Source organism: Trachypithecus francoisi, unplaced genomic scaffold, assembly GCF_009764315.1.
Source record: "Trachypithecus francoisi isolate TF-2019V2 unplaced genomic scaffold, Tfra_2.0 Lachesis_group0, whole genome shotgun sequence".
Lineage (NCBI taxonomy): Eukaryota > Metazoa > Chordata > Mammalia > Primates > Cercopithecidae > Trachypithecus > Trachypithecus francoisi.
In genome coordinates, this window is record NW_022681453.1 from 179,331,888 (window position 1) to 179,358,891 (window position 27,004).

At 40.0% G+C, this 27,004-nt stretch overlaps 1 protein-coding gene across 2 annotated transcripts in view; it reads left to right on the forward strand.

Annotated features, from left to right (window-relative positions):
- Positions 1-27,004, forward strand: part of TGFBR2 (transforming growth factor beta receptor 2) — an 86,831-nt gene that overhangs the window by 14,926 nt on the left and 44,901 nt on the right. Inside the window, exons 2-3 of one of the 2 annotated variants that reach the window (XM_033212881.1) lie at positions 1,592-1,666; positions 23,093-23,261. In XM_033212881.1, the coding sequence (XP_033068772.1) occupies positions 1,592-1,666; positions 23,093-23,261 (244 nt within the window). The remainder of the gene's footprint in view (positions 1-1,591; positions 1,667-23,092; positions 23,262-27,004) is intronic. The other variant, XM_033212880.1, reaches the window with a different exon arrangement.

Genomic DNA, 27,004 nt, shown 5'->3' on the forward strand with positions numbered 1-27,004 from the left:
TTAATATTCTTAAGTCTAAATATTCTGTGGCACTTATTGGAAATGGTTGAAATACAATGCTTTTAATTTAGCATGTCATTGGTTAACTCTCAAAACTACTGAAAAGCACTTATCTTTCAAGATTTTAATGATGATGTTGGTGAGGATGTTTGTGGTAAGTAGATAATCACTTATATTTATTCAGCACTTGACAAAGCATTTTCACGAACTCTGAGTACTGGTTGTTATCAGTTTATTAATGAGATGCCTGTGGTGTCTTCAGGGGACAGGAGAGAATATGTCAACTTCTTGAATAACTGCTACAGCTGTAGTTAGCCCCCTATGAGCCAAGCCTATTGGCTTTGTCACTCCCAAGGTATACCTTATTTCATATATATAAGCAACTTGACTAAGTGTTAGTTGTCTGTGTAAGCCATTTTCTGCCAGTCGAAACAATTTTGTTCTTCTTTGTATCTTTCTTCAGATGTACATCTTTAATAAGTTCTGGGAAAGGAAGTGGAAAACAATGCTTGACCTCTGATACAATGTACCATTTTGATTATGATCAGTACTTTAATAAAATTTATCATCAAGAAAGTCTTTGGAGTGAGCCCCTGAAAAGCTTGGGAAAGTGATTGATATGGTGTCACTTTTCTTAAATTATCTTCCCATGTTGCTTAAGATGACCAGGAAGGCTCACTTGACTCTTGTGCTCTCTAAATTGAACTGTCCTGAAGTTTTAAGAAAATACAGTGATCAGACTCAGCAGTTCAAGATTGTGTTGGTTGATAGCAGCCAGTTAGACCTCAGTTCACTATGGGTTTCTGTGTACTTTATTGGTGGTCACCAAGAGGCAATGAAAGGTCCTGATTTTGTGAACATTTCTGCCCACACCCTTCTTTGGTGCATACCTTTTGGGAATATATAAAATGTCTTTCATTGTCAAAATAGCTGTTAAATAATATTAAAAGCAAAAAAAAAAAAAAATCATGAAAATAGTCATTTGCCTACTTCTTCAGGCAGAAAACTAGTACCAGCCAGTGCGATGGCTCAGGCCTGTAATCCCAGCACTTTGGGAGGCCGAGGCAGGCGAATCACGAGGTCAGGAGTGCGAGACCAGCTTGACCAACCTGGTGAAACCCTGTCTTTACTAAAAATACAAAATTTAGCTGGGCATGGTGGCGCATGCCTATAATTCCAGCTACTCAGGAGGCTGAACCAGGAGAATCACTTGAACCCGGGAGGTGGAGGTTGCAGTGATCCGATATCGCTCCATTGCACTCCAGCCTGGGAGACAGGGTGAGACTTTGTCTCAGAAGAAAAAAAAAAAAAAAAAAAAAGAAAAGAAAAAGAAAACGAGTACCAAGAAAACAGAAAAAAAGAAGTGATATGAATAATTTGACTATGATTGAGACACATGGGTGAAAGAGCACCAGAGGAAAAATGTCTAGTCTGATAACTTTGAAGAAAACATATTGACTGTGTCTAGTTATAATAATATTTTAATCTCACAGTAATAGAGAGCTTCATTATTTTCAAAACAGTTTCACTTTCATGTCATCTGTAATCTTAAAAACAACTCTGAGATGGATATAATTATCCTGTTTTACAGATGTGGAAATGGAGGCCCGGAAAGGTGAAATGATCTGCCCCAGCTATAATAGGACTGCCCATCCACTGAGACATAGTACAGCATCATTAGTTAATCTTTTCATCATTTTTCTATTTTTAGTCATTGTGCTCCCTCACTGCTTAATTTGTAAGTAAATGTAAGGTAAAAATCTGTAGTCTCCATGTGTTTTCATATTTTCATAGCTAAATTGTCAAAGAGGCGATGGCAGTGTAGTCATCAGGAGACTTCTTCTTGCCTTGAACATTAAAAGCCCTATTTAAGACTGGAGAATTTCTTCTTTGAGGGTTTTGTCCACCTGTCATAAGAGAGTTGAAACTATGTAATGAGTCATTTTACCTTTCCCCTTTTCTTATGGGGACAGCTTCTCTTTTATGTACCGTGTGGTCTGCCCTCTTGGAGGTTGTGTCACCGTTGTCAGTAGACAAATGCTGCCACGTGTAAAAGGCTATGCCAGTTCCTACAGTCCTGTAGTTTTGCCCTTCACTAGAACTTCAAGTTGCCTAACCTAATCAGGAATACGGGCATCTTTATATAGGAAGTACACTTCTTCATCATATAGACATAGAGGTCAAGTGTTATCATCTTTGGCTTCTTTTCTCAGAGATTCTTAAACATGAATGTCTGAATAAACATACAGAGAAGAGGCTGGGTACAGTGGCTCATGCCTGTAATCCCAGCACTTTGTGAGGCCAAGGTGGGTAGATCACCTGAGGTCAAGAGTTCAAGACCAGCCTGACCAACATGGTGAAACCCCGTCGCTACTAAAAAGTACAAAAATTAGCCGGGCATGGTGGTGGGCGCCTGTAATCACAGCTAGTTGGAGGCTGAGACTTGAACCCGGGAGGTGGAGGTTGCAGGGAGTCGAGATCATGCCACTTCACTCCAGCTTGGGCAAGAGATCAAGATTCCATCTCAGAAAACAAACAAACAAAATATAGAGAAACATAGAACAGGAACTGTTTTGAGTAGCAGAACACGACTCACACAGACATCTAATTTAGTCAAATTGCTTTTATATAAAAGAAGGTATTCACTGAAGAGTAACAGAGCCTACCTGTATGACTGATATTTTCAAAGAAAATGGCTAAGAATCACTCTGATGGCCAGGCACGGTGGCTCACACCTGTAATCCCAGCTCTTTGGGAGGCCGAGAAGGGCAGATCATGAGGTTAAGAAATTGAGACCATCCTGGCCAACATGGTGAAACCCCATCTGTACTAAAAATACAAAAATTAGCTGGGTGTGGTGGCACGTGCCTCTAGTCCCAGGTACTCTGGAGGCTGAGGCAGGGGAGTCACTTGAACCGGGAGGTGGAGGTTGCAGTGAGCCGAGATTGTGCCACCGCTCTCCAGCCTGGTGACAGAGCAAGACTCCATCTCAAAGGAAAAAAAAAATCACTTTGATTAGCAGAAACTGTGTTTCACTTGCCATCATAGAAAGCTAAGCTATGCTTCTGCTTTTCTACTGCTAGCTTTATATAAATGTTATTTTCCTTGCAACATAAAAGAAAAATTGAGTCATGTTGTTTTATTTAATTTTTGTTGAAGAACACATTAAATTAGTCCTCACACTGTGGTATGGACTTCTTTCTCTTTTCTTCAGGGTGATTTTTCCAGTGGGCTTGGTTGGGACTGTGTGGATCATTGTGATGCTTTGTTCTCAGTGGGGATTTTCCAGCAAAGATGAGCTTCATTAAACAATGACTGGGTTCATGGATTTATAACTGGAGTGATTTTCTTCAAACTCTAATACATTTCAGTGTTACCTTTTTCTGAACACCCTTTTTAAAAGGGATTCCATAGCAAGTCTTCTGGAATAATACCTTTTATATAATTCTTCAAAAACTGTAATTTGTACATACTGATTCCTGTTAAGGCAGATGTTATTGTATCAAGAAAAGACTCAAATTTTGAACATATTGAAAATAGTGTTTCTTCACATCTGGTGGATAGGTGATGCTCAATATATATTATTTCATGGAATAAAAAAGAAAACTATTAAAGATCCTAGGAAGATAAATTAAGTTGCAAGGATATATTGTTTGCAAGGATATATGTCTGTTTAGCATTGCAATTTTCTGAAAGGAAGGCTATTCACAGCTGTTAATTCTGATCTAAGGAACTATTTGCCTTCTTAACTTCTTTGCTAGGTTATCTAAAGGGAGATATCCTTTCTCACATTTGTTTCCTTGAACTTACTTTTAATGTTGCCTTGTAGGGTCAAAACTTTAAAAATACAGCTTTCTCAGGAAACTTGCTCCTCAGATCCTTCAGAGATGTCTACTGTTAAGCTTATTGTCCCCTTGGGAATTGGCAAAGGATTTCCACACTTTAACTTGTAAAATCCACACTTAAAAATTAATCTAAAATTATTTTTCGGGAAGAATTTATACAATTTCAACTAAATGCCCTGCAGCCAGTTATGTTTATGATTCCTGCCTCGTCTCCAAATGGTATTAGAGTTTGAGTCATATGAGAAAATTAATTGAATTGGGCTTGATTGTACAGGTATACATATGTAATAATGTTCTGGTTATAATGCAGTTTGCAGGTTTTCTAGTTACAGCTCAAGGCAAAGATGAGAAGCATCACCTATGGGCCTGACTGCCTCTGTCCAGTACTGCCATGCCCCGTCTCTAACTACTACATTTTTTCCTATTGAGTTCTCCAATCCATGTAGGATAAGTCCCTTCCTGAACTCCGTTTATTTTTCTAACCCTGGCTGCACGTTAGGATCACCTGCGAACTTCTAAAAGAATTCCAAAGCCCAAGCCCAACACCTAGAAGTTCTGACTCATTGCCCTGGGGTAGGACTTTGGCATCACTATTGTTTTAAAAGATCTCCAGATGATTTCTGATGTGGAACCATGTTGAGAAACACTAATCTAGCCTAACCCAGTGAGGTTACAAATGAAGAATTTCACCAGAGAGGTCAAAGTACTTGATTTCCCACAGCAAAGAAATGCCATTTACTGGGTTCAAAACTCCCATCTGTTGACTTTAAATCCAGCATAACAAATATGAGCAAGGTTTTAGAAGGTTTTGGAAACTCATCTGTGGAACAGAGCAAATACAGGCCTATCTAAAAGGATACTTCACAATAAAGATGGTTAAAAACCAAAACCGAAGGAGGCAGAGCACATTGGTGGGGTTGCTAGTGGGGGGAATGGATGGTTTTCCAAAAGAGAAAACACTTGACCTGGGTCTGAAAGGCTGGATATGATTTAAGGCAGGCACCATTGTTCACTTGTTAGCCCCAGGGCCATGGTACTCCACTTCCTTCAAGGAAACAGAGGGAAGCTGGCAAGTGCCTGCCTGGGGTGTGTGTCCGCCCACCATGTAGAGGCAGTTCTTCAGCTCTGTCAGCCATGGCCAAAGCAGGCAACATTTGATCCACCTTGGACCACTCCTGAGGGGTAGCATCAGACACCAGGCATCCTTTCAGACACCATTCTTGGAGTCGCTTCCCTCCATCACATAAACCTCCCAGCCAACAGTGAAGGCACTGAACTCCTTCCAGGGGCTGGGCAGGCTGCCTTGGGGATGCTCTTCTTGACCTCAAAATCCACCTGATAGATCTGGTAGGGAGGTAGAAATTGTGATGGTAGGAAAGCCAGCAGTTATCAGGTCAAAGGGTTTCTGATAAAAGAAGTTATTCAACAGAAAGGTAATCAGATTATGGGAGCCTTAAGTGCCAGTTTGGGCTAAATTCTCTGAGTCACTGGCAAATTGTAAGTAGGGGAATGACGTAATAAAACCACTGCAAAGCCAGGAGTTTGTGATGGGAAGATAGGAAATCCCTTTCTTTTTTTCCCATATGGGAAAAACTAAAGATGTGTGGGGAAGCTCCTTAGAGTGCCAGGACTTTCAGTGTCCCCCAATTTATCATCAGATTCTGTCCAGACCTCGTTCCACACACAGTAGCCTGGGGACACCTCTGGAATAAGGTGTGACAAAAAACAAGGAAATAAATTTATTAATTTCGGAAAATGCCTTTTTTTCCCTAGGCTTCACTCATAAGCATTTTCCTGACAAGTCCCCACTTCAGGTTTCACAAAGAGATGCACCATCCTTTGGAATTCTGAAGAAACTCAAGCTTCAATTGAGCTGAGTCTCAGTGGCATGCATTTTATTACATCGAATGCCATATTAATGTGCTTGAAACTGGGCAGATAAGGGCAATTGGTACACATGTGTAAACCACTACAAAGAGTTCACCTGACTGTAGAAGGTGGCCAGTAGCCTAAAAACCCTGTATTTTGGAGGTTGTTACTTCATAATCTCTATTATGAAAGTGGAAAAAATCATGTAATTATCTCTCCAAGATGGTCTTTCCACTGTTCAATAGAACTTTCTGCAGAGATGAAAATATCTTATACCTGGGCTGTGTTAAGGTTTAAGGACAGCACAGGTATGAGATATTTTCATCTCTGCAGAAAGTTCTATTGAACAGTGGATCTAAGACCATCTTGGATGATGCATGTGGCTTGAAATGTGGCAGGTGCAAATAAGGAACTGAATTTCAAATATAGATATATTTTTATTTCAGTTAACTTGAATTTAAATAGCCACAGGTGGCTCTTGGGTATCATAATGAATAGGGCAGTTACAGAGCATCATTAAAGTTCCCGTTCTTCTCAAGTCCCAAAGAGGTGCTTTCAGGTAATTTCTTAGCACCTATAATCACAGTGAGGCAGATTAAATTAGTTGTACCTTTCCATTTCTATGCTTTGGAATTATAGGCTCTTTCTTTGTCCTGGAAACCTGATAGTCTAATGTTGTGGAAATACTCCTTAGTAGTGCACTGTAATTATAATACTTTATTGTAGGAGGATGCAGCCAGGCCCTTTTTTGTTTATCATCTGTGTTTTTAGTTTTAATCTTAAAAGGATTATAAAAATAGTACTGTCTTGTGGGAGAAAAATATGCTTAAAGTCTATGAGCATGGAGTGGTAGGGATTATAAGCCATTAAACTTCTGGAAATTCTGGGGAAAGGGAAGTTAAAGCAGCAGGTAGAAGTCTCCTAGGACAAAACTTGCCCTGAAGGGATGCTTTTAATTGGGTTCGGTATTTATGAGAAGAACCCTGCAAAAGTGGTTTCCCTGAAGGCATTTGGATTTTCCCCTGTGAATAAATTTCACCCACCTTGGTCACCTCTGTGCCATATTCTCCTAGAAACTCACCTTTATTTGGCATGCTGTCACTTAAACCCTCAAAAAAAATAAATAAATAATAAATAAATAAATAAACCTTTGAAAAAGCCAGTTTTTTTTTGTTTTTTTTTTTTTTGTTTTTTTCCTGAAGTGTTAATTTCCTTTCTTTAGGCTTGTGTGGGCTTTGACTGGAAACTTAATCTGCGTGCCTGGGCTCTGCATTAGGTTTCAGTCATTGAAATGGGGCTTAATAAGAATTATTTGATACCTTAGGAGTCAGATGAGCCTTACTTTTATCTTAGGCTGAGGGATTTGCATTTTGAGAGGTTGTGCCAGCTGACTTGAGCCTTTACAGGTTTCAGCTTGTTGCAAAACTAGTTGGGTCCATTTCTCTCACTTCTGAGACCTTTTGCTTCTGCCACTCATAGCTAACGTGTTTTCCATGGAACACTACTCCTTGTCCCTAATTGTGTTCTCTTCCTACCTCAGCAGTAACACTACAGACAGCCGATCATTTAATACTAGACACATTCCTTAAGAAGTTGGGATAGAACTTTAATTACACAAGGCATCCAAGCCAGCAGTGAGGGCCCTTTCCAGTGCGATTACTTTTCAAGCTCTGCCCTGCTTCTCCTTCCAGTTCCCTCTGGGCCTTCGTTTTCAGATCTCCTTAGAAGCTGAGGATCGCAGGTCCTTTTGAATTTCTTTAGCTCAGTGTTGTCCTGTAGGACTTTCTGCAATGATGAAAGTACCTGTCTATTCCTGGCCACATGTGGCTATTAAGCACTTGAAAATGACTAGTCTGACTTGGAACTGAATACGTGATTTCATTTAACTTTAGTTAATTTAAATTTATAAATCCATGTGTCCATGGCTACTGTGCAACTCTAGATTATGCCCTTGACTTTAGAACAGTGTGTCTTGGGAGAGTTCTCTTCGCTCTGGCCCTCCACTTTCATGAACCAGCTCCTCCCAGAGGGGAAAGAAGAACTCTCTTTGACTTCAAAACTGACTTCCTTTTATTGCTAATTTAGACAGGCTAAGCCTTGAGCTTAAAACTCTTCACCAACTGTTTATACCCTCCATACCTGGCTTCAACATGCCCTTTGTTCTCTGTGACTATATCCTTATTCTTTATCCAGCAACAGCAAATATGCATTAATTTTCTATAGGTAAGAAGGTTTCCTTTGGAACTCAAGAATGAGGTATGAAACTTGGCTTCAAAGGACTTAGGGAAAGGAGAGCTATCAGCAAGTGTTTATAGAGTACCAACCACCATGTGCCTGCCAATGTTTGAGATCTGGGGAATACAGAGTGAATTAAAGTCCATGTGTACAAGCTAATAAACAAGATTCTATCGATATGTCAGCAGATAAGTACAGCGCGAGGGTCTGAGAATAATGGTAGATGCATGTAATTTTAGAAACGGTTGTCAAGAATGGCATCTTTAGTAAAGTGATATTTGAGCAGTACTTGGTATGAAATCTGGATGAAGAAGGCAGATCTCTGGGTTAAGCGCATTCTAGTCGGAGGGAACAGCAAGTACAGTGTCCTAAAAACAGACCGTGCTTGTCATTTCCTCCCCTCCTCCCCCATGGTTTCTCATTTTTTGCTTCTCTTTCTAAGAGTTACATTTATAGGCATACGTTTTGACACTGGACATCACAAGAAATTGAGCCAGTTCACACCTCCACTGGTGCTGGTAAAAAGATTATACTAAGATGGATAAAAGACTATGAAACATAGTCAAAATGCCCTTCTCAGTCACCTCTGGCATAGGATTTTATACATCTGGGTTCTCACCCCAGATTGAGATAGGTTTAATAGATAAGATTCAGTGTGGGGCAAATTTAAGGTGCCAAAGTTAGGTACATACCAGAACTTTCATAAAGAGTTGTCTTAAGAAATAGAAAACGTTGTAATTTGACTTCCTAGCCAAAGGTCATTCAAAACATTTCAAAGTTTAGATCGCTTATTCCACTCTGATCTCTAGTACTAAATGTTATTTCAGCACACAAATGTGGTCATTCCCATGGATGGAAGGAGCCAGCTGTGTTCCAGAACTATGTTGGAAGATTGCACCTTGAAGACTCTGTGCTTGGTTCTCATTTTCCATCTTAAAATCACTGCTGGAATCTATCTTGACTTTTCCACAGCCCATTGACAATTATGTGAATACTGTCCTTTTTTCTCACCAACTACTATGGCTGATGTCTCCCTTCCAAAATTTGTGTTGAAACTTAATCCCCATTGTGGTGGTATTAAGAGATGGAGATTTGGGGGAAGTGATTAAGTCACGAGTGGATTAGCCCTACGTAAAAGGGCTGGAGGTAACCAGCCTGGGTCCTTTTGCCCTTCCATTTTCTGCCATATGATGACACAGTACTGATCCTCTCTAGAGGACACAGCGACAAGGTGCCATCTTGGAAGCAGGAAAGGGAGCTCTCATCAGACATCAGACCTGCCAGTGCCTTGAATTTGGACTTGTCATCCTCTAGAACTGTGAAAAATTTCTGTCCTTTATAAATTACCCAGTCGCACATATTTCATTTTGGCAGCCAAACAGACTAAGTTACCAACCTTAGTGGGATTGGTAGGACTTGGAAGGGAATAGACTTTTTTTTTTTTTTTTAATACAGAGTCTTCCTCTGTCGCCAGGCTGGGGTGTAGTGGCACAATCTCAGCTCTCTGCAACCTCTGTCTCCTGGGTTCAAGCGATTCTCCTGCCTCAGCCTCCTGAGTAGCTGGGACTACAGGCACGCACCATCACGTCCTGGCTAGTTGACGGGGTTTCATCATGTTGGCCAGGATGGTCTCGATCTCTTGACTTCGTGATTCGCCCACCTCAGCCTCCCAAAGTGCTGGCATTACAGGCGTGAGCCACCACGCCGGGCCGGGAGTAGATACTTTACTCACCAGGAGGGTAGCATCATAAAAGTTGCAGCTACTCACCACAAGAGAGCCCTTTATGCTGTTTACTGCAAATAGCATCAAGGTCATGACAGCAATGAGTAATGCCCAGGAAAGGCAAAGATCAACCTTACACTTTTTCATCTAACTGCACTGTGAGAAAACAAGCAAAATTGCCCAGTTTAAGGGCAGATTCTCAGATTTTGTTTCAAATTTCCTGCCCTTTGTTGCCTTAACAATATTTGAAACTTCTTTCTTTTTTTTTTTTTTTTTACTTCCTCTGCTTGAAAAACATGAAGGGGGAAGTTTCAAAGTGTTTGGTGTTATCTTAGAAACCAAAGTGAATCTGAATGTCTTTCTGTCCTTTTTGTGTCATTTTTCAAAATGAAAGAGACCTGTAAGTTCATCATGTCCAACCCATTTGTTTGACTGGTTGGAGAACAGGCACAGTGAGTGGTTGGGTAGTTACCCTTGAACTCAAAGTTAGCTCATGGTCGGTTCAGAGCCTTCTCCACTGCAGCCTGCTGCCATTCCCAGCATGGTGAATTCTCCTCCAGTAGAAGTCATATAGCAATGTTTTATAATTAACTCTTATGTGAGCAAATGAGTTCAAGCAGAGAAGATTAAGGAATATTGCTTTCCATATATCTGGATGGCCCAGAACACTTTTTAACTAGGTATTTAAAAATCTAATACAATTGTTGTTGCCCATATTCTTCTGTAATTCTTTCATCAGCTGTGAATGAAAGTACACCAATTTTATTTCCTTGAAAAATAAGCCAAACGTAATTTTATTTCAGTATTTTAGAATTCCACAGTCTTAAGGTACATCATTGCCTTCCCGTCTCTGCATGTCAAACTTCCTAATTTTATTAGCATATTGCGAAATAACACACTAAGTGTCTCAAAGCCAAGGTAGATCAGCTCTCTCCTGATAAATGTGCAGGAGTCAGCGGAGAATTTGGAAATTGAACTGGATTTTCAAGTTACTGCCTATTTGCCAGACCTATGCTGGTTATGAATAATATTTCAAAACCAGATTATTTGGTTTTAGATCCTAAACACTCTTGGCAACTTTATTGTAACAATGATTGATTCCATTATATATTTGAAAGCGTCAGGGCACAGTAGTAACAAAAAAGTTGTTATATTTCAATTTGTCTATTCATTCAAATTTCCTGAAAGGTTTTTTAGAAGTCATCAAACTGCTAAGTTTGATGAGTAGGAATTGACTTATCAAACTCATACTTATCTTGTCATTTCTTTCCTGCAATTTTCTTCGGTGTGAGAGAGCATTGCATGGAATGTTACCTTTCTAACAAGTGAATGCTTGTGTGGCATTTTTTACCGTCTAGAAGATTTTCACATGTACTTCAAGCATGTTTGCTCTTCATCATGACCCTACAAGGTGCCATTTTATAAATCAGGAAATGGAGGTTTCAAGAAGTTAAGTGGCCCACAGCTAATACATGTAAGAGCTTGAACTCACACTCAGTTCAGGCTTAAAACTCTTTTACCTTAAAACTCTTGGGCTTCACCAAGCTCACCTTATTATATACGTCTCCTAAAATGGGTGAAGTAATTACAAAGAACCAAAGCTCTTGTCTAAGAAACTTACTGCTTACCCACCCCTTGTATACCCTCTTTAACTCCTAGTAGCCAACCCATGTCTTTGCTTTGTACCGGAATGTGTGTAAAGTTCTACTCTTGAACTTACTGATGGAATATCTATTTCATTGTGGAGGATCAGGAAGGATGTGGGCTTGTGTGTCACCACTGGCTTTGTCTTTTATTCGCTTTCTCTCATTGACCTGTGATAAGTTATTTCATCTATTTGACCCATAATTTCTCCATCTATAAAATGCTAATGACAAAATTGCATGGTGGTTGTGATAAGTAAATGAAATAATCACCACAGTACTTAGTACTGGACTAAGCGTTTGGTCTGCATTCAATGAGTCGTGATCATGGTAATAATAATTATTATTATCACATAGATCTGATTTCTAAAGTAGATAGCCTCTGGCCTTGAACTGAAATGTGATTATCCACATTAGAGAATTAAATACATGTTAAAAATATTCATATTAGAGAGTTAAATCATGACTTTTCGCATTCTGGTTAAACCCTAATATTAGAAGAGAGAATTGAATGGGCAGGTGAAATAATCATTAATTGTAAAAATTCAGGTGGCCACAGGGGCCTGGCAGGGGAGTAGGTGACATGAAGGAGTGACAGGGAGGAGGCAAATTTGAGGACACAGACACTTTCTCAAGAGGAGCGTCACAGCTCACAGCCAGCTGACTGTTGTCATGGGATGATGTGGACCCACTGTTGCCAAGTCTCCTTTATTTCTTTAAGTGGAATTAGAAAACCAGCTTTGCATGTGGAATCTCCGAATTTTAAAACTTGGTTTATAAAAAGAGAAGAGTTCATGCCAAACAGAACACATCTGTGCTCTGTATCCAGCTCTTGTACCCACTGTAGCAATTTCTGCTTTAGCTTCTCAGCCTGTGCCCAAGTTATTTGGTTGTTAGAAACCAAGCGCCTTGGACCTCATTATAGTACCTTTTAAAGGGATGCCTTTCCCAAATATGGTAGTACTCTGGCCCTTTTCCAGAGAAAATATGGAAATCATCTGTTTTGACCAATATTTTCACATGTTTAATAAAACTGTAATTGAAAAACCTTTCAGGAACCAGGCATGCACAAGAACCCTGCGGCATATTTTGAAAAAATGGAGCAAAAGCCTCCACAGAGAAATTTATCAGTGAAAATTCTGCTCTCACAGGAAATTGATACTTGGACCAAATTCCATGCTTAGTTGAGGCAAATGACTCATTTCAGGGGCTGATTTTTCTGATTCTCTAATAGTCACTACCTTTTAAAAATCTGTTCTTACCAGATTTTGTGTTAGTTTCTACATTTTCCATTAAGCTGCCTCAGCACTTTGAGATAAAGAATTGTTTAAATCCTAAATGAATAACTTAATTAAAAAGCACATCTTCATTTAGACCTTTCTTATTTCCAAGCTCTTTTGATGAAAATCATTTCATGCATTTTAAAAAATTCCTTAGAAGAACTTGAAGTTCTTGAGGAAAGGACCATGTCTTATCCTGTCCTCCCTTCCCTCAAGGGTTTAAATATGAGGGCTCTCAGAGAGCAGCCCATTTTCGTTTATATGGACTAATTTTGCTGGTAAGTAACAAATTATTTTAGTTGAATTGGAATGTTATAAAACTCCATCAGTCATTTATCATTATCTTGCCTCTATCAGACTGTGCTATTTACCAATGTTGTTTTGACTGTCACCAAGAGAGTTAATCATCTTTTATTTTCAATAATAAATTATTTCCTTGTTGCTACAGCCCACCAAGTCCTGTCAACTGAGGGAGAATTGTTTTCTCAGTTGCTATCGCTTTAGGTAAAGTACCAATTTTAAAGCACTTCTCCGCAGAGGCATAAAGTTATTATTTTGACAGTTCATGAAATAGTGCTCCATTCTATTCTTTAACTTGATCTAATATACCATTTACATTTATATGGCTTAACTTTTTCAACTGGCTTCCTCTTTTTCTCAGCCCCAAACCCTACATTCTGGTTTTTGACTCATCTCATAGTCCCTCCAGTCAGTCTTTGCCAGGTAAATGCACTGTTAAAGTGAGCTTTATCAATGAAAAACTGAAGAATTTCATGTATTGATGACAGTATTTACTATAAACAGCTTGCTTCTCCCCAGCTTTCAGAGATGTATTTTGTTCACATGAGTCCTATTAGAGCTGAAAGAGCATGATTGAGAAAGCTCCAATTGTTTCAGCTTTTTGAATATGCCACAAGTGCTAGAATTCTGAAATACTGCCTTTGGCAATGATGTGTAGATAGTTCCACCTGCAAGAGTCATTTTAACTGTTTAGGTTTTGTCTCCTGTTATGTGGCCTGTATCTCAGACAGGTCCCCTGCCACTAAAAACAAAAACAAAAACAAACAAAAAAAAGGAAAAATCAATGAAAATTCAGCAAGTGTTGGGGGGGACTCAAATTGTACTTCATTCTTCAATGATAAAAGAAAGCAAGAAAACCAAGTTTGCCTTTTTAGGATTTATTTGGAGTCATTGGGGTTAGTAAGTGTTAAATAAATAGGAAAGGATGCAATTGAAATTCCAGCTCAGTTATTTTATGTTTGTCACTGGAGAAAGCCAATTATTTTTCCGTTGAGCTACAGCTTGTTTCATTCTGTAGAAGACTAAAAAAAATCCTTGTAAATTACATTTTAAAAAATTTGAGTTTAAAGGTACAGCCAAGATTTCGATTTAAAGTACCTCATTGCATGAATTCCTTTGAGACACAAGTAATCATTCCTTAATCCCTTAATTTAATTGTTTGGTAAACACAAATTTATGTTTATGCAGTTTCTTTTTTTTTTTTTTTTTTTTTTTTTTGAGGCGGATTCTCGCTCTGTCGCCTGGACTGGAGTGCAGTGGCCGGATCTCAGCTCACTGCAAGCTCCATCTCCCAGGTTTACGCCATTCTCCTGCCTCAGCCTCCCGAGTAGCTGGGACTACAGGCGCCGCCACCTCGCCCGGCTAGTTTTTGTATTTTTAGTAGAGGCGGGGTTTCACCGTGTTAGCCAGGATGGTCTCGATCTCCTGACCTCGTGATCCGCCCGTCTCGGCCTCCCAAAGTGCTGGGATTACAGGCTTGAGCCACCGCGCCCGGCCTATGCAGTTTTCTTAAAGCAGTCATAGCAAACTACTAAATTACTGAGCCAAAATGCTAGTGAAACTCAAACCTACAAAGCTAAATTCCCTCAATTGAACAAGTCCAAACGGGGAAATCACACATATAAATGCATAAAAACACACGCTCACACACACACTTCCTGTATCAGTTGTGTCTCCATGTGTGAACCTCATGTTTGCATTTAAAGGCAAGTAAACTGATTGACATGAGGTAGCAGTTGTTAATTTTGCCTCTCAAACTAGAATATAAGCCACAGGAGGGTAGGGACCAACCTGGTATTTGTTTCAGATCTCTTGTTGTGTGGACAGTATCCCAGACATTTGATTTCCTTAATTGTTGGCCAGATGGTAGGTAATTTCAGTATGAAAAAAAAAAAAAAAAAACCCTATATATGTATATGTGTGTGTGTGTGTATATATATATATATATTTTCTTGCTAGGTTTTTTACTAGAATTATTTCCTACTCTTTCAAGAGATTTTTAGAGTATTGATTATGTCATTCGTGAAAGGTTTTAAAAACATTATTAGTATTACAAACACATGTGCATGAAAAGGAAAATTGATGCTTTTGAGCTTATCTATTTTCTGCCCACATGGTGGTCTCCCTATTAGGTATGGTTTCTCCACTTCTGATCCTGCTGCCCAGAGGCTATGTGGGGCTGTCACTTGAATGAAAGCTGCGTGCATCTGCCATGACAGAATCTGCCTTGCATTTACTGATTTATAATGAAAACATTTTTTTAAGTACAGAAAAATAATAGAAAATTCAAAAGTGACAGAAGGGTATGAAATAAAAAGTTGCATCTCAACCTCAGTTTTCTACCCATTTATTTTCCTTTTACAGGGCCAAATAATGTTTGATTCTCATGTTCTTGCATCTACTCCCAGAGACAGTCTACGTATATAAGCATGCATGTGTGTGTGCACGTGTGTGTGTGTGTGTGTATTGTCTTTAAAAAGCAATAACAACAAAGCAGAAATGGTGGCGTATCAGCCAGGGTTCCAGTTGCAAACAGATGGCACCCTCAAATTAGGAAGATCTGAGGAGAGTTTAGTAAAAGAAGAACTTACAAAGGTATGGACAGTCAAGGGAAACCACCACAAAAGGGGAGAAAGCGTAGTGCAGAAACTTGGGACTAGTAATGGCTATGTTGACTTGCTGGGCACAAAGGGGCAAGGAGAGGGAAGAAGTAAATCTTGGAAATGTCTTGAGAGACAACCTGTGACCTCCAAGTGAAGGACTCAGCCAGCTGGAAAAAATTCCACAGAATTTTCCACAGAGAGGGAGCCAGAGCACAAATACCCTAAATGTGCTCCTCATTGCTTCTCTTGTATACCGCTGGGTCTACCCATTGGCCAAACTTCATAGAAACTTGAGGACAAGAGAGCTAGTTGATGTAGTCCATAAAGATGAGCCTCCTGGGGCAGAGAGTCCAGCGACCAAGGGTGGAGAACTAAGGGCAATAGAAGACACCCAGCCCAAGTAACTCTATACATTGGTCTCTACCTTGCTTTTCTTCTTGAATGTTATAGCCTGGGCTTCAACGCTTATAAAGATAGCCACATGGAGCTGTCCCCTGCTTTTTAGTCATTGCATTGTATTCCTTGTTTGGATTTGTCTAATTTATTTTACTACTCTTCTCTTGATGAACGGTTTAAAAAAAAAAAAAAAAAAAACCTGTTTGTCCCTACAAACAACACTGCAGTGATTTTATCAATGAATATCATAAATTTTTAGAAGTGAAAGTGCTAGGCAAAAGGTTATTTGCGTTTGCAGTGCTGATTGATATCAATAACACATACTCCTGAGATGTTATACCAGTTTACATCCCAGCATTATGAGAAACTTTATTTCCCCACACTTTGCCCAGCTCACTGTGCTATCTGACTTACTGATCTCTTTCAATATGCGTTACGTGAAATATGGTATGCATTTCTCTTGTTAGCAATGAGGTTGACATGCTTCACTTTTAGAGCTTATTCTCTAGTGGCATGGTCAGGAAGTAATATTTAAAGTAACATTTTTTTTAACACAATGTAGAGAACGTACATGATATGTTATATGTTTCCAATAAGCATTAATAATGATTTTAAATGGCATTAATTCTTCTGGCACTTACTGAGTACTTACTATTTAAAAGCAAGAATTGTAAGGCATTGTCATTTCACAGAGATTTTACAGTATTAATGACATCATCCCTGAAAGGTTTTAAAGTATTATTACAACAAAAATATTTGCATAAGAAGGTGAATCGATGCCTTCAGGTCACTTGTCTCTGTTTTCTTCCTGCACACACTATAGTCTCCCTGTTAGCTAAATGATGGTTTCTCTGGTATTGGTACCCCAGAGACCATGTGGGTTGTCACTTGAAGGAAAGCCCCACACTTCTCTTTTCTCAAGGTGTAATTAGATAAAGCGTTAGGGTTCAAACACATTTTTAAAAACTAAAAAGAAGGTATTGTATTAGAAGTTCCAATTACAGTGTGCAATAGATTTTCAGCAAAAAGAAATATTTCTAAAATGTTCCTATCTTTGGCTCAATCACAAGGTGTTTGGTTGGTTGGTTGGTTGGTTGTAGTAATTGGCCAAGGTATCTGATTGGCTTGGGGATGTCTTTCTTTCCCAAAGAAGTATACAGGGAATCCTCCCAGATTGCTCGACTTGCTTCTTTGTTCTGGGTGGGAGGAAGTGTGTGACTAGCCAATAGCCTTGTCCCACCTTGTCTCAAGGGTCAGAGCTGCTTTTGCCAGCATCACAGGCCACAGCGGCTTTCTGCCAGATGGCTGCCTCAGTATCTGACTCGGAAATGCTGCAGGCAATTAAAAACCTCCTTTCAGAGAACACGTCTTTCAATTCTGGGCCCATATGGTGATCAGGGCCTCTGGGTTTGCAATCATTTAAGAGGTCAGGCCCAAGAGAAAAGCATATGGAAAGAACTGGAAGATGAGAAATGCCTGTAAAAAGGTGAAGAATAGGTATTTAATTTCACTAACTCCAAAATGAGCGGAGAAGGGGAAACAATTATTAAAAACTGGGTTCTGCACAGCCTTCCCATTCAAATGCGACATCACCCAGGGAGCAGCTCCCTTCCTATCCGTAAGGTCAGTTTTGTGTGTACTTGACTAGGTCCTGATACCCACTAATCTCATTGTTGCTGTGAAGGTATGTTGTAGATGTGATTAACAGCTACAATCATTTGACTTTAAGTAAAAGAAATTACTCTCTATAATGTGAGTGGGCTTTATCCAATCAATTGAACAGCCTTAAGAGCAAAAGCTGAGGGTTCCCAGAGAAAAAATACTGCCTCAAAACTGCAGCATTGAGTTTTGCCTGAGTTCCCAGGCTGCCAGTCTGCCCTATAAATTTCAGACTTGCCAGTCCACACAATACCACTATGCTACACCTGCAGGTTAAAAATATTCCCAAAGTACTTGTGTATTAATATTTGAGAAGCAGTACTCTAAAACAATAAATTCTATTCACCAGTTTCCATGGATTATTCTTTGAGATGTTACATTTAATTGTGTCAATTTCAGTGGTCTTACAATGAATATATAACACTAAGTAAGACATCCACAGGTGTTTGTAGAACAAATAAATTTCTAAGTTTCCCCCCACAAAAATCATTCCAGAAAACAACAGTAGGTAGATACATGAATTCAATGATACACAAATGCATGAATTCAATGATACGTGAATGCATTTCTGACAAGTGTTTATGATTATTGTTAAACTTTGAGATTTTACCTAATGGTTCAGCTAATAATAGACACTACTTCAAAGATTTGGACTAAGGTCATATTCAGAATTTGTAATATTTATCTGAAATAAGTCTAATCCTATTAGGCTGCTCATCTGACTCTCAAAGATGATAGTACAGTTCCAGAAATAGACACAGCTAAGCAGGCAATTCATATTCTCAAGACCTGGAACCTCTGTCTGTAGGCAGTGAGTGTGGGGAAAATGTGAGATAAAATGGGGAAGGTGGTATGACCTAGAGTGAAGGTTTTGATATTACTCATGGGCTTATTTGAAGAGAAGTGAAATATTATGGGCCATGTGATACTGTCATATGCTGAGAGGTGCTACGCATGTTCACTTCCTCTAGTGGATGGCTTTCTAGGTGACAGATATTCTTATTGGAACTTCTTTCTGGAGAACTTTATGAATAACGAATTTGCCTGTTGGGGTAGAAAATTCTCCAAAAATGGTTAGCTGCTCACGGAGAGTCTATAGGAATGAATCCAAGTACCATCATCTCTCGGTACCCATGGGGGATTGGTTCCAGGACTCCTCGAGGAGACCAAAATATACAGATGTTTAACTCCCTTATATAAAATTGTGTAATATTTACATATAACCTATGCACATCCTCCCATATCCGTTAAATCATCTCTAGATTACTTATACCTAATACAGTGTAAATTCTGTGTAAATAGTTATTATACTGTGTTGTTTAGGGAATAGTGACAAGAAAAAAAGTCTGTACATATTCAGTACAGCTATAGCCATCTATTTTTATAAAAAATATTTTCCATCCACGGTTGCTTGAAACCACAGATGTGGAACCCACAGATACAGAAAGCTGAGTATATACTGCCTTCATATGAGAATATCTTAACTAAAGAGACTTAGACTAATGTAACAACCTGGATTAAAAGTAATGTTGAAGTTGGATTAGGGTTTGCTATAGGGTTAATTAGGTGGGTTTTGTATTGTTGTTTAGAGGAGTACCTTTATTTCTAACGATGCACGTGTATATACTTAGTCTCCTTCCCATGCCTTTGGCTTTGTAAACATTATGTATTAAACATAAGGAGATGTTGTTTGATATGTGAGATCATGACTGGTAACATCTTTTCCTGTGGTTTGAGTGCACAGATGCAATGTCCCATGCAACAAATGACTGTTCCCCTCCCCTCCCACTGGCCCTCATCCCACGCTGACCAGCAGTATATACTACTAAGCATGTTATTAGTGACTCTTGAGGATTCTGGGGTTGACTTGGGATGCCTTAACTGGATCCTATGGGCCTGAGAGAATCTGCGGACCTTCTCAGATGACCTGCAAATTTTGTATTTGTTTATCTTCCCCCACTCCAAAATGTGTTCATAAGGCTTTTATCAAACTTAGGTGACCCAGCAAAGGTTTAGAGTAGCTTTGCCCTCCGAACTTAAGTACCTATCCCACCAATATCGATGGTGTGCATAAAAGGACCTGAGGGCCTATATCACATAGAGGAAAAGAATACTGGTTTAAAACAAAGTTTGGAATGTATGTGACCTCAAGGGCTGCCCGGAATTGTTAAGCTGGGGGGTCTCCTAGCGTTAACTAACGGGGAGTCGCTGGCTGGTGGTGAACATGTCCTGCATACAGGCTTTTGGAAACAAATGCTGGTTAAGCTGAAGCAGTGGTAGCTTTTGGTAGCTTCTGCTGTAACAAGGAAAAAAAGGTGGCGTCCCTGGCTGGATTCTTGTGAAGTGATATGCTGTATCTTAGGCAACTTTCCTTGTATACGGTAGGTGCTCAGCATGTGCAAATTCTTATTGTGCACTGCCCCTCCCCGCATATGCCTGTGTCTGTATGCAGTACAGTTGCTTGCTTGGCTTTTCTTCAAAATTCAATGGAGAGGCTTTCTCTTGGTGGGTCTACCCGTAAAGTAACATGTATTGTATGTCTCAGGGGACCCATTACGGTGGTGTACCTGGAGCTGTGCAAATTGGTGGACTTTTTCTCTCTCTCTTTCTCTCTCTCTCTCTCTGCCCAGTCTCTCCCTCTTTCTTTCCCTCTCTGCCTCCCTCAGTCCCTCCCTTCCTCCCTTCCTCTCCCTCTCCCTTCATCCTTCCCTTTCTCTCCCTTTCTCTTTCTTTCTTTTAATGGTCCTTTTTTCTCTTCCCTGTTGATTTTGTTCTGCAAGCATCAGACTTAAACCGCTTGCATTTATCAACGCATCTGTGGCCACCACTGCTCCCAGCACCCATCTCATCTGTTTTCATTTCTGTCTTATCACTGCTCACTCCTGTCACGTTTCATGTTTCTAAGGTTTTGCTAGAAAAGGACTGGCCAGCACAGAGAAGAATTTCTCTCTATCCGAGGTGTGAAAGAGCTAATCACCTCTCCTTAGGGGCATGTTTTTCACAAGGGAACTTCTTCCAGCTTTATCCAGGTGCTGTCCCCTCAGCAGCATAAGTTGTATATGTGTCTGTGGTGCTGGGGTGGAGGCCGGGGGTTGCTGTTTTGTTTTCTGCTTATTGTGTTTTTTTCAACTAATTATAGGTCAGGGTTCGCAACCTTGGTTCTACATTAGAATCATCTGGGCGGCTTCTGAAACTCCTGATGCCTCAGTTACCTTCCAGAAAAATTAAATCAGACTATCTGGGAGTGGGGACCCCTTCAGTATTTTTTAAATTTCCTCAGGTGATTGATTTCAACATACTCTCCAAGTTGATAACCACCAGTCTAAGCTAAAATTCTAAAATGTTGGAAGGCTGAATTTCAAGTCATGGAAATTTGATTTTATATTTACAAACAACAAACCTTCCTAATCAGCAAATAGGTGCTTGTCCAAAACATAACCTATACAAAAAATATATATGTATGAAATAAACAAAACGTGGTTTCACTTTTTTTTTTTTTGCTTTAACAATGTTAAAGAAACCTAAAGCTTTATTAGTTGTTTCAAAAATTGATCCAAACATAACCATGTTAGAAAAAAATACATGTTCATTGTTGTGTTTCTCCCAAATTTCACACATAGTTCAGAGAGCATTTCTGCCTATATTTTTAGCTAAGCATAGAGCTCTTGGTCTGGGAGACACTGAAAATTTCAAAATAGCTTGTTACCTAAAAATATACTTCCTGAAATGAACTTGAGGCCCGAGAGGGATGAATGGCTTTATTTTTTTTCTTCTATATTTACTGTTACCACAAGAAAGCAAATCTTAAATTTATATATCTTTATATTTTTAGAGACCCAGGAAACAGGTGCTATGCCCAAGCTACAAAGACAGTTGCAGGACAAAGTATCTAAGACAGAAACCTAAAATTCACAGGACAGAGAGTGACTGTGGAAGGGCATTGAACGTGTTCCTCTCTAGGCAAGAGCAGAGGGAACACGAGGCTTTGCTTAGGCCTTTCTAAGGGTTATGCCTTGGAAAAGTACCTCACAACTTTCTATGGCCCAGCAACTCCTCCAGTGCCCCATTTCGGTCTAAGTGCTTAATATTTCTTAGTCTAGCATGTAAGTATTAATTCATGTTTGCTGGTTGAGTGCCTAGTAGCCTTATCATACTTCAGTGACTGTCCAAACTAATGTCTTTAGTTAACATCATCACCATCTCATTGAGGAAGAAAATGGGGAATGGGGTGTTATACCTTTATTTAAACTGCCCCTAGCTTGCAGCATGTATTTGGCAAAGAATAGTCTGTCTTCCATATTTTATTGAATGAATGGGAATGAATATCACATTTATAATCACACTCCTCTCTAATCTGAGTAAAGAAGCTCTATATCCTATCCTACTTGGCATCAAGGGCCAAACATGGACTCCTTGTATTCATCCTATGTTCACTCATTTCTCCAATAAACATTTCTTATACCTTCTGTGTGACAGGTTCTCTTCTTGGCACTGGAGATGTAGTAGGTAAATGAGGTGGAGAAAGTCTCATGGAGCTTACATATTTGTGGATAGATTATTAGCAAGTATGTGATGCAGATAGTTTGTGCAGACAATAAAACAGAGTCCTGTGGTAGTTACTTGCAGGTTACTGTAGCATGAAGGGGTGGCATTTGATCAGAGACCAGAAAAGTGACAGGAAGCTAAACAAAGGTAATAGCAAGTGAAAGGCCTGAGGAGGGAATGAACTTGGCTTCTTCCCAGAAAGGGCAGGAAGCTGGCCATGGTGGTGGTAAGGGAGAGGTACGGAAGGTAGATCCTTAGGTGGGTTCAGCTTTTATTTGCTGTGATCATACTCCAATGCCTCACCAATGCTTGGGATTGTGTCTAGGAGGCACTCAGTAAGTGTTGGTTAATCAATTGATTTCCCTCAAACACAGAAGTCAGTAGAACTAGTCCTTTGAAAAGAAGACCCTTCTAGCTCTTTCAGGAGTAGGTCAGGAAGATGGTGGTAAAGTCTTGTGCCTCCACCAACAGTTCCTCCTTTTGTGTGGCACTTCATAACTCTGTGAGGTTGTAACCTCCCTGCCCAGCTGGGCGGTGATGCTCGCCTGGCTCCCACATCCTCTGCACTGCCCTCTATTTTGGGTCACCCTGACTTGGTCTGTTTCCTGTCTTATTCACCCAGCTAAACTATAATTTCCTTAAGGGTACTTTTATTTGTGGACCCAGCACTCCGTACTATGCAGGGGCCTATCCAGGTTTCTTTATTGAATGATAAGGTTTTTGTAGAAAGTCAGCTTTATGACAACTGTTGACAAAAGCAAATGGCTACTCAACCACCCCAACCCCTCACCACCCCTCACCACCGTGCAATGGATTTTATTACAAATTGCAGACATGAGGGAGTTCTAATCTTATGTGAAGGAATTATTTTGCCTTTCTTCAGATTCATTCCATGACATCAAGTTCATTCGAAATTGCATAACATCTTCAGGAATTCATTGGCAGGCTACCTGGCAGTTGGATAATCATTTAATATATCTTTCTCTCTCCTCAGTTAACAATGACATGATGGTCACTGACAACAATGGTGCAGTCAAGTTTCCACAACTGTGTAAATTTTGTGATGTGAGATTTTCCACCTGTGACAACCAGAAATCCTGCATGAGCAACTGCAGCATCACCTCCATCTGTGAAAAGCCACAGGAAGTCTGTGTGGCTGTATGGTAAGAGAGCCTTTTAAGAAGTTATTCTTTCTTTTCCCCTTTTTACATGATGTATTCTCAGAGTACACACAGTCAGTGTATCTCTGTCCCCTAAGTGTAAACACCTGTTCCATTTCCCTTTCCTTTAGACCATCTCTCTTTCGATTATTAAATGTAGTTTCTAGGGTGTTCTCTGCATGTACGTGTACATTTATGTGGGTATGTCATGGTATATAAAACGATCTTTAATATAATAAATCTGGAAACTCTTTCTTGTATCAAGAAGAGGGATTTGCCACTTAGTAGTCATTTAACCAACACCTCCTGAGTACCCCACAGTGAGACCAGGAGCTTTGTTCTCCTGAGGCAATCTCAGGTCTGGAAGAAGAGGTGATGAAAGGTTGGCTGTTGGAAAAGACAACCACCTGCTAAAAATGGGGAATCTACTTGGAGAACCAGAAAAACAACCTATTTTTTCAGTCAGAAATCCTGGTTATATCATTCATATAACCATTGGACTAGATATGACTTATTTCTCGGCTCAGAACTACATATTTCTTTCTTTCTTTCTTTTTTTTTTTTGAGATGGAGTCTTGCTCTGTCACCCAGGCCGGAGTGCAGTGGCACATTCTTGGCTCACCACAACCTCTACCTCCCAGGTTCAAGTGATTCTCCTGCCTCAGCCTCTCGAGTAGCTGGGATTACAGGTGCCCGCTACCATGCCTGGCTAATTTTTGTATTTTTGGTAGAGATGGGTTTCATCATGTTGGCCAGGCTGGTCTCGAACTCCCAACCTCAGGTGATCCGCTCGCCTCTGCCTCCCAAAGTGCTGGGATTACAGGCATGAGCCACCATGCCCGACCAGAACTATGTATTTTTATTGGATCACATTTTCTACTCTCTCTCTCTCTCATTATCTCCAACTCATATACATATCTCAAATAGTAATTATACATACACAGTGGATACTCATGAATCATCTGATTAATTCATGGTTATAGATTGTGAGCATGAACAAGAAATAAACAACCTTGATCTTTAGAAGAGTTGCAATTTTGCAAAAGTACATAAATTCATTAATGAGATATGACATTTTGCAGACTTATTCTGATGTTTTTAATTTATTGACCATTTTTTAAAAAGTAACTTATGTGGCTCCTGGCTAGTTGACAAACAAGAATATAAATCCAAATATCTCTCCCCCTTTTTTGGGAATAAGTCATTTGAGACCCGCAGACCTTGTAAAGCTAGCCTTGATAATAGATCTGGAAACTTTACAAATTTCTGTACATACCAGGGGATGAACTGGTTTCTTAAGAACTGAAGGAATGTTAACAGCAAAGACCTGTCATGACATACTTGCCAATATGATGTGATACCTGTCCATGTCCACTTCTAGGTAACACTTTCAGAGAAAGGATTTGGACAAAGAGTGTGTTCAGAGGAGAGGGACCAGTGTGGTTAGAGGCCTAGAAATCATGCTGTCTGAGGAATGGCCTGGGCAATTAGACGTGGTTAGTGCAGTGAAGAGAGATCATGGGTTCTGCTGATGAAATTGAAAGGCTTTCAGGTAGAAAATATAATAAACATATTCTGCATAACTCTGAAGGGTAGAGGGAGGATCCATAACATCTGCAAGAGGGCAGACTTGTGCTCAGCATAAGTTTAGACATTTTCACAATCATGGTTTCCCAACAGCAGAACAGGCTTCCTTTTCTGTAAGCACCAAGTGAAGTTCAGGAGAGGCTGGATGACCATGTGTCAAATAGAATGCAGGAAAGATTGAGACACCAGACTAGATGGCCTCAAAGCTTCCTTCCGTGGTTTCTTAAATATCTACGGTGGTGTGAGCACTTACTTCTGCCACCCAAAAAGGCTCTTTTAATTAAGATTTTTGTTTTTCTGACCAGTAATACAAGCCCAAATCATTGAATGTGAATCAAGTCTCTCTAGAATAGAGGCTTTGCTAGCCTCAAAAAAATGTGAGCATGTCGAAGAGAGGAGGCCTCCCTGTTTTTTCTGTGTCCCAGCTATAAAGGGTAAATACAGTGAACATTATTTTGACCTGTCTTGGCCAAAGAAAATTCTCCTGTGAAGCCAGGGGTGTTGCTAATGAGGAGGGGAAGTGTAGGGGATGCTATAGTGCCCTCCTTGATCCTCCTTCATGACCAAGGCACTCACTCCCTGGGGGTGCTGGCTGTTGAAGGTTCACTGCTGAGTCTTCCCTCCAGTGATGGGAGCTGCTTCATTCACGTTGGACACTTTTCATGGGTATCCAGCGTCCCACGGCTAGTTGATGCGGAGAAGCACATTCCTGGTTATTTTGCCATAATGTGGGACATCTTTGAAGGACCATCTCACTTTCAGAGCTTCCAAGGTATTCACTGAGGCCTTTGCTACAACCTGCATTATGGTTTAGCTTTTTCCTTCTGTGCAGTACTGCTGCCTTTAGTCCCTCACAGATGCATCTCCAAAAACCTCCTGCACAGAACTCTCACAGCCTGAAGGTCTGTTTCCGGGAAACCTAAACTAAGACAGGAGGCTACTGTAAAAATAGCCAGTGTGGAAACCGAAAGGCTCTACTATGATTGTAGCTTTCAGTGTTTTTTTTTTTTTTTAATCAGTTTTAGTGTTTTTTTCATTCATTCATTCATTCATTCATTCATTTAACTAATGTCAGTTGTGTGCCCATTCCATGTAAAATGCTTAAGCTCCTTCCAAGGATAGAAATATTTTATAACCACAGTTATTATTATTATTATTATTATTATTATCATTATTATTATTATTGAGAGGGAGTCTCCCACTGTTGCCCTGACTGGAGTGCAATGGCATGATCTTGGCTTACTGCAACATCCGCCTTATGGGTTCATGCGATTCTCCTGCCTCAGCTTCCTGAGTAGCTGGGATTATAGGCGCACACCACTATCACCTGGCTAATTTTTTTGTATTTTTAGTAGAGATGGGGTTTCACTATGTTGGCCAGGCTGGTCTCCAACTCCTTACTGTGTGATCCACCTGCCTCGGCCTCCCAAAGTACTGGGATTACAGGCATGAGCCACCGTGCTCAGCCTCCAAAATTAATTTTATCGTGTTGGTTCTTCTTTCAGTGGAAATTGATAACCTCTTCAATGGCTAAGAGTAAATGTTGTGGGACAAAAAAAGTCTGTATTTACTTCTTTGTATTTACCTTTCCTATGCTCAGCTGTATCCAAAAAGGGTTTGAAAAGTTAGCTGTGCCTGGCTGTTACAGGAGTGAGTGGAGAAGGCAGTTAAGGACTTTACCGGGTCTCAAGTGTTACAGTTGTTTTCTCTCTGTGATTTTAGTTCTCTAAGTAGCTAAGAGGTGGAAAACCAGAGGCTCTGGAAGAGCTGCCCAATAATTATAGAGCAGCTTTCTTTCATGGCTCACGGTTCCTTCTTTGGCCTCTATAAGCATCACAAGGAAGAGGGACCATGCCTTTCCGTGGGCACAATGTACCTTCATTTTATTACCAAAACCAAAAACAACCTACACACAGACACGCACAACTGTAGGGGCAGGGAGGAAGGTATTCTTGTTCCATGACTACAGCTGATTTGAAGACTGTCCAGTAGCTTTGGGGTTTAGGATGGGTAGATTTCTAAATATACGTGATTTGTTGTATGATTATGCCAACTTTCATTTAGTTTCATTTGGTGTCCTGATAGCCACCCTCAACCAATTATTCTGCTTGTCACTCTTCCTGTCACAGCAGGGACCAACTTAGCAAAGCCTTGCTCCT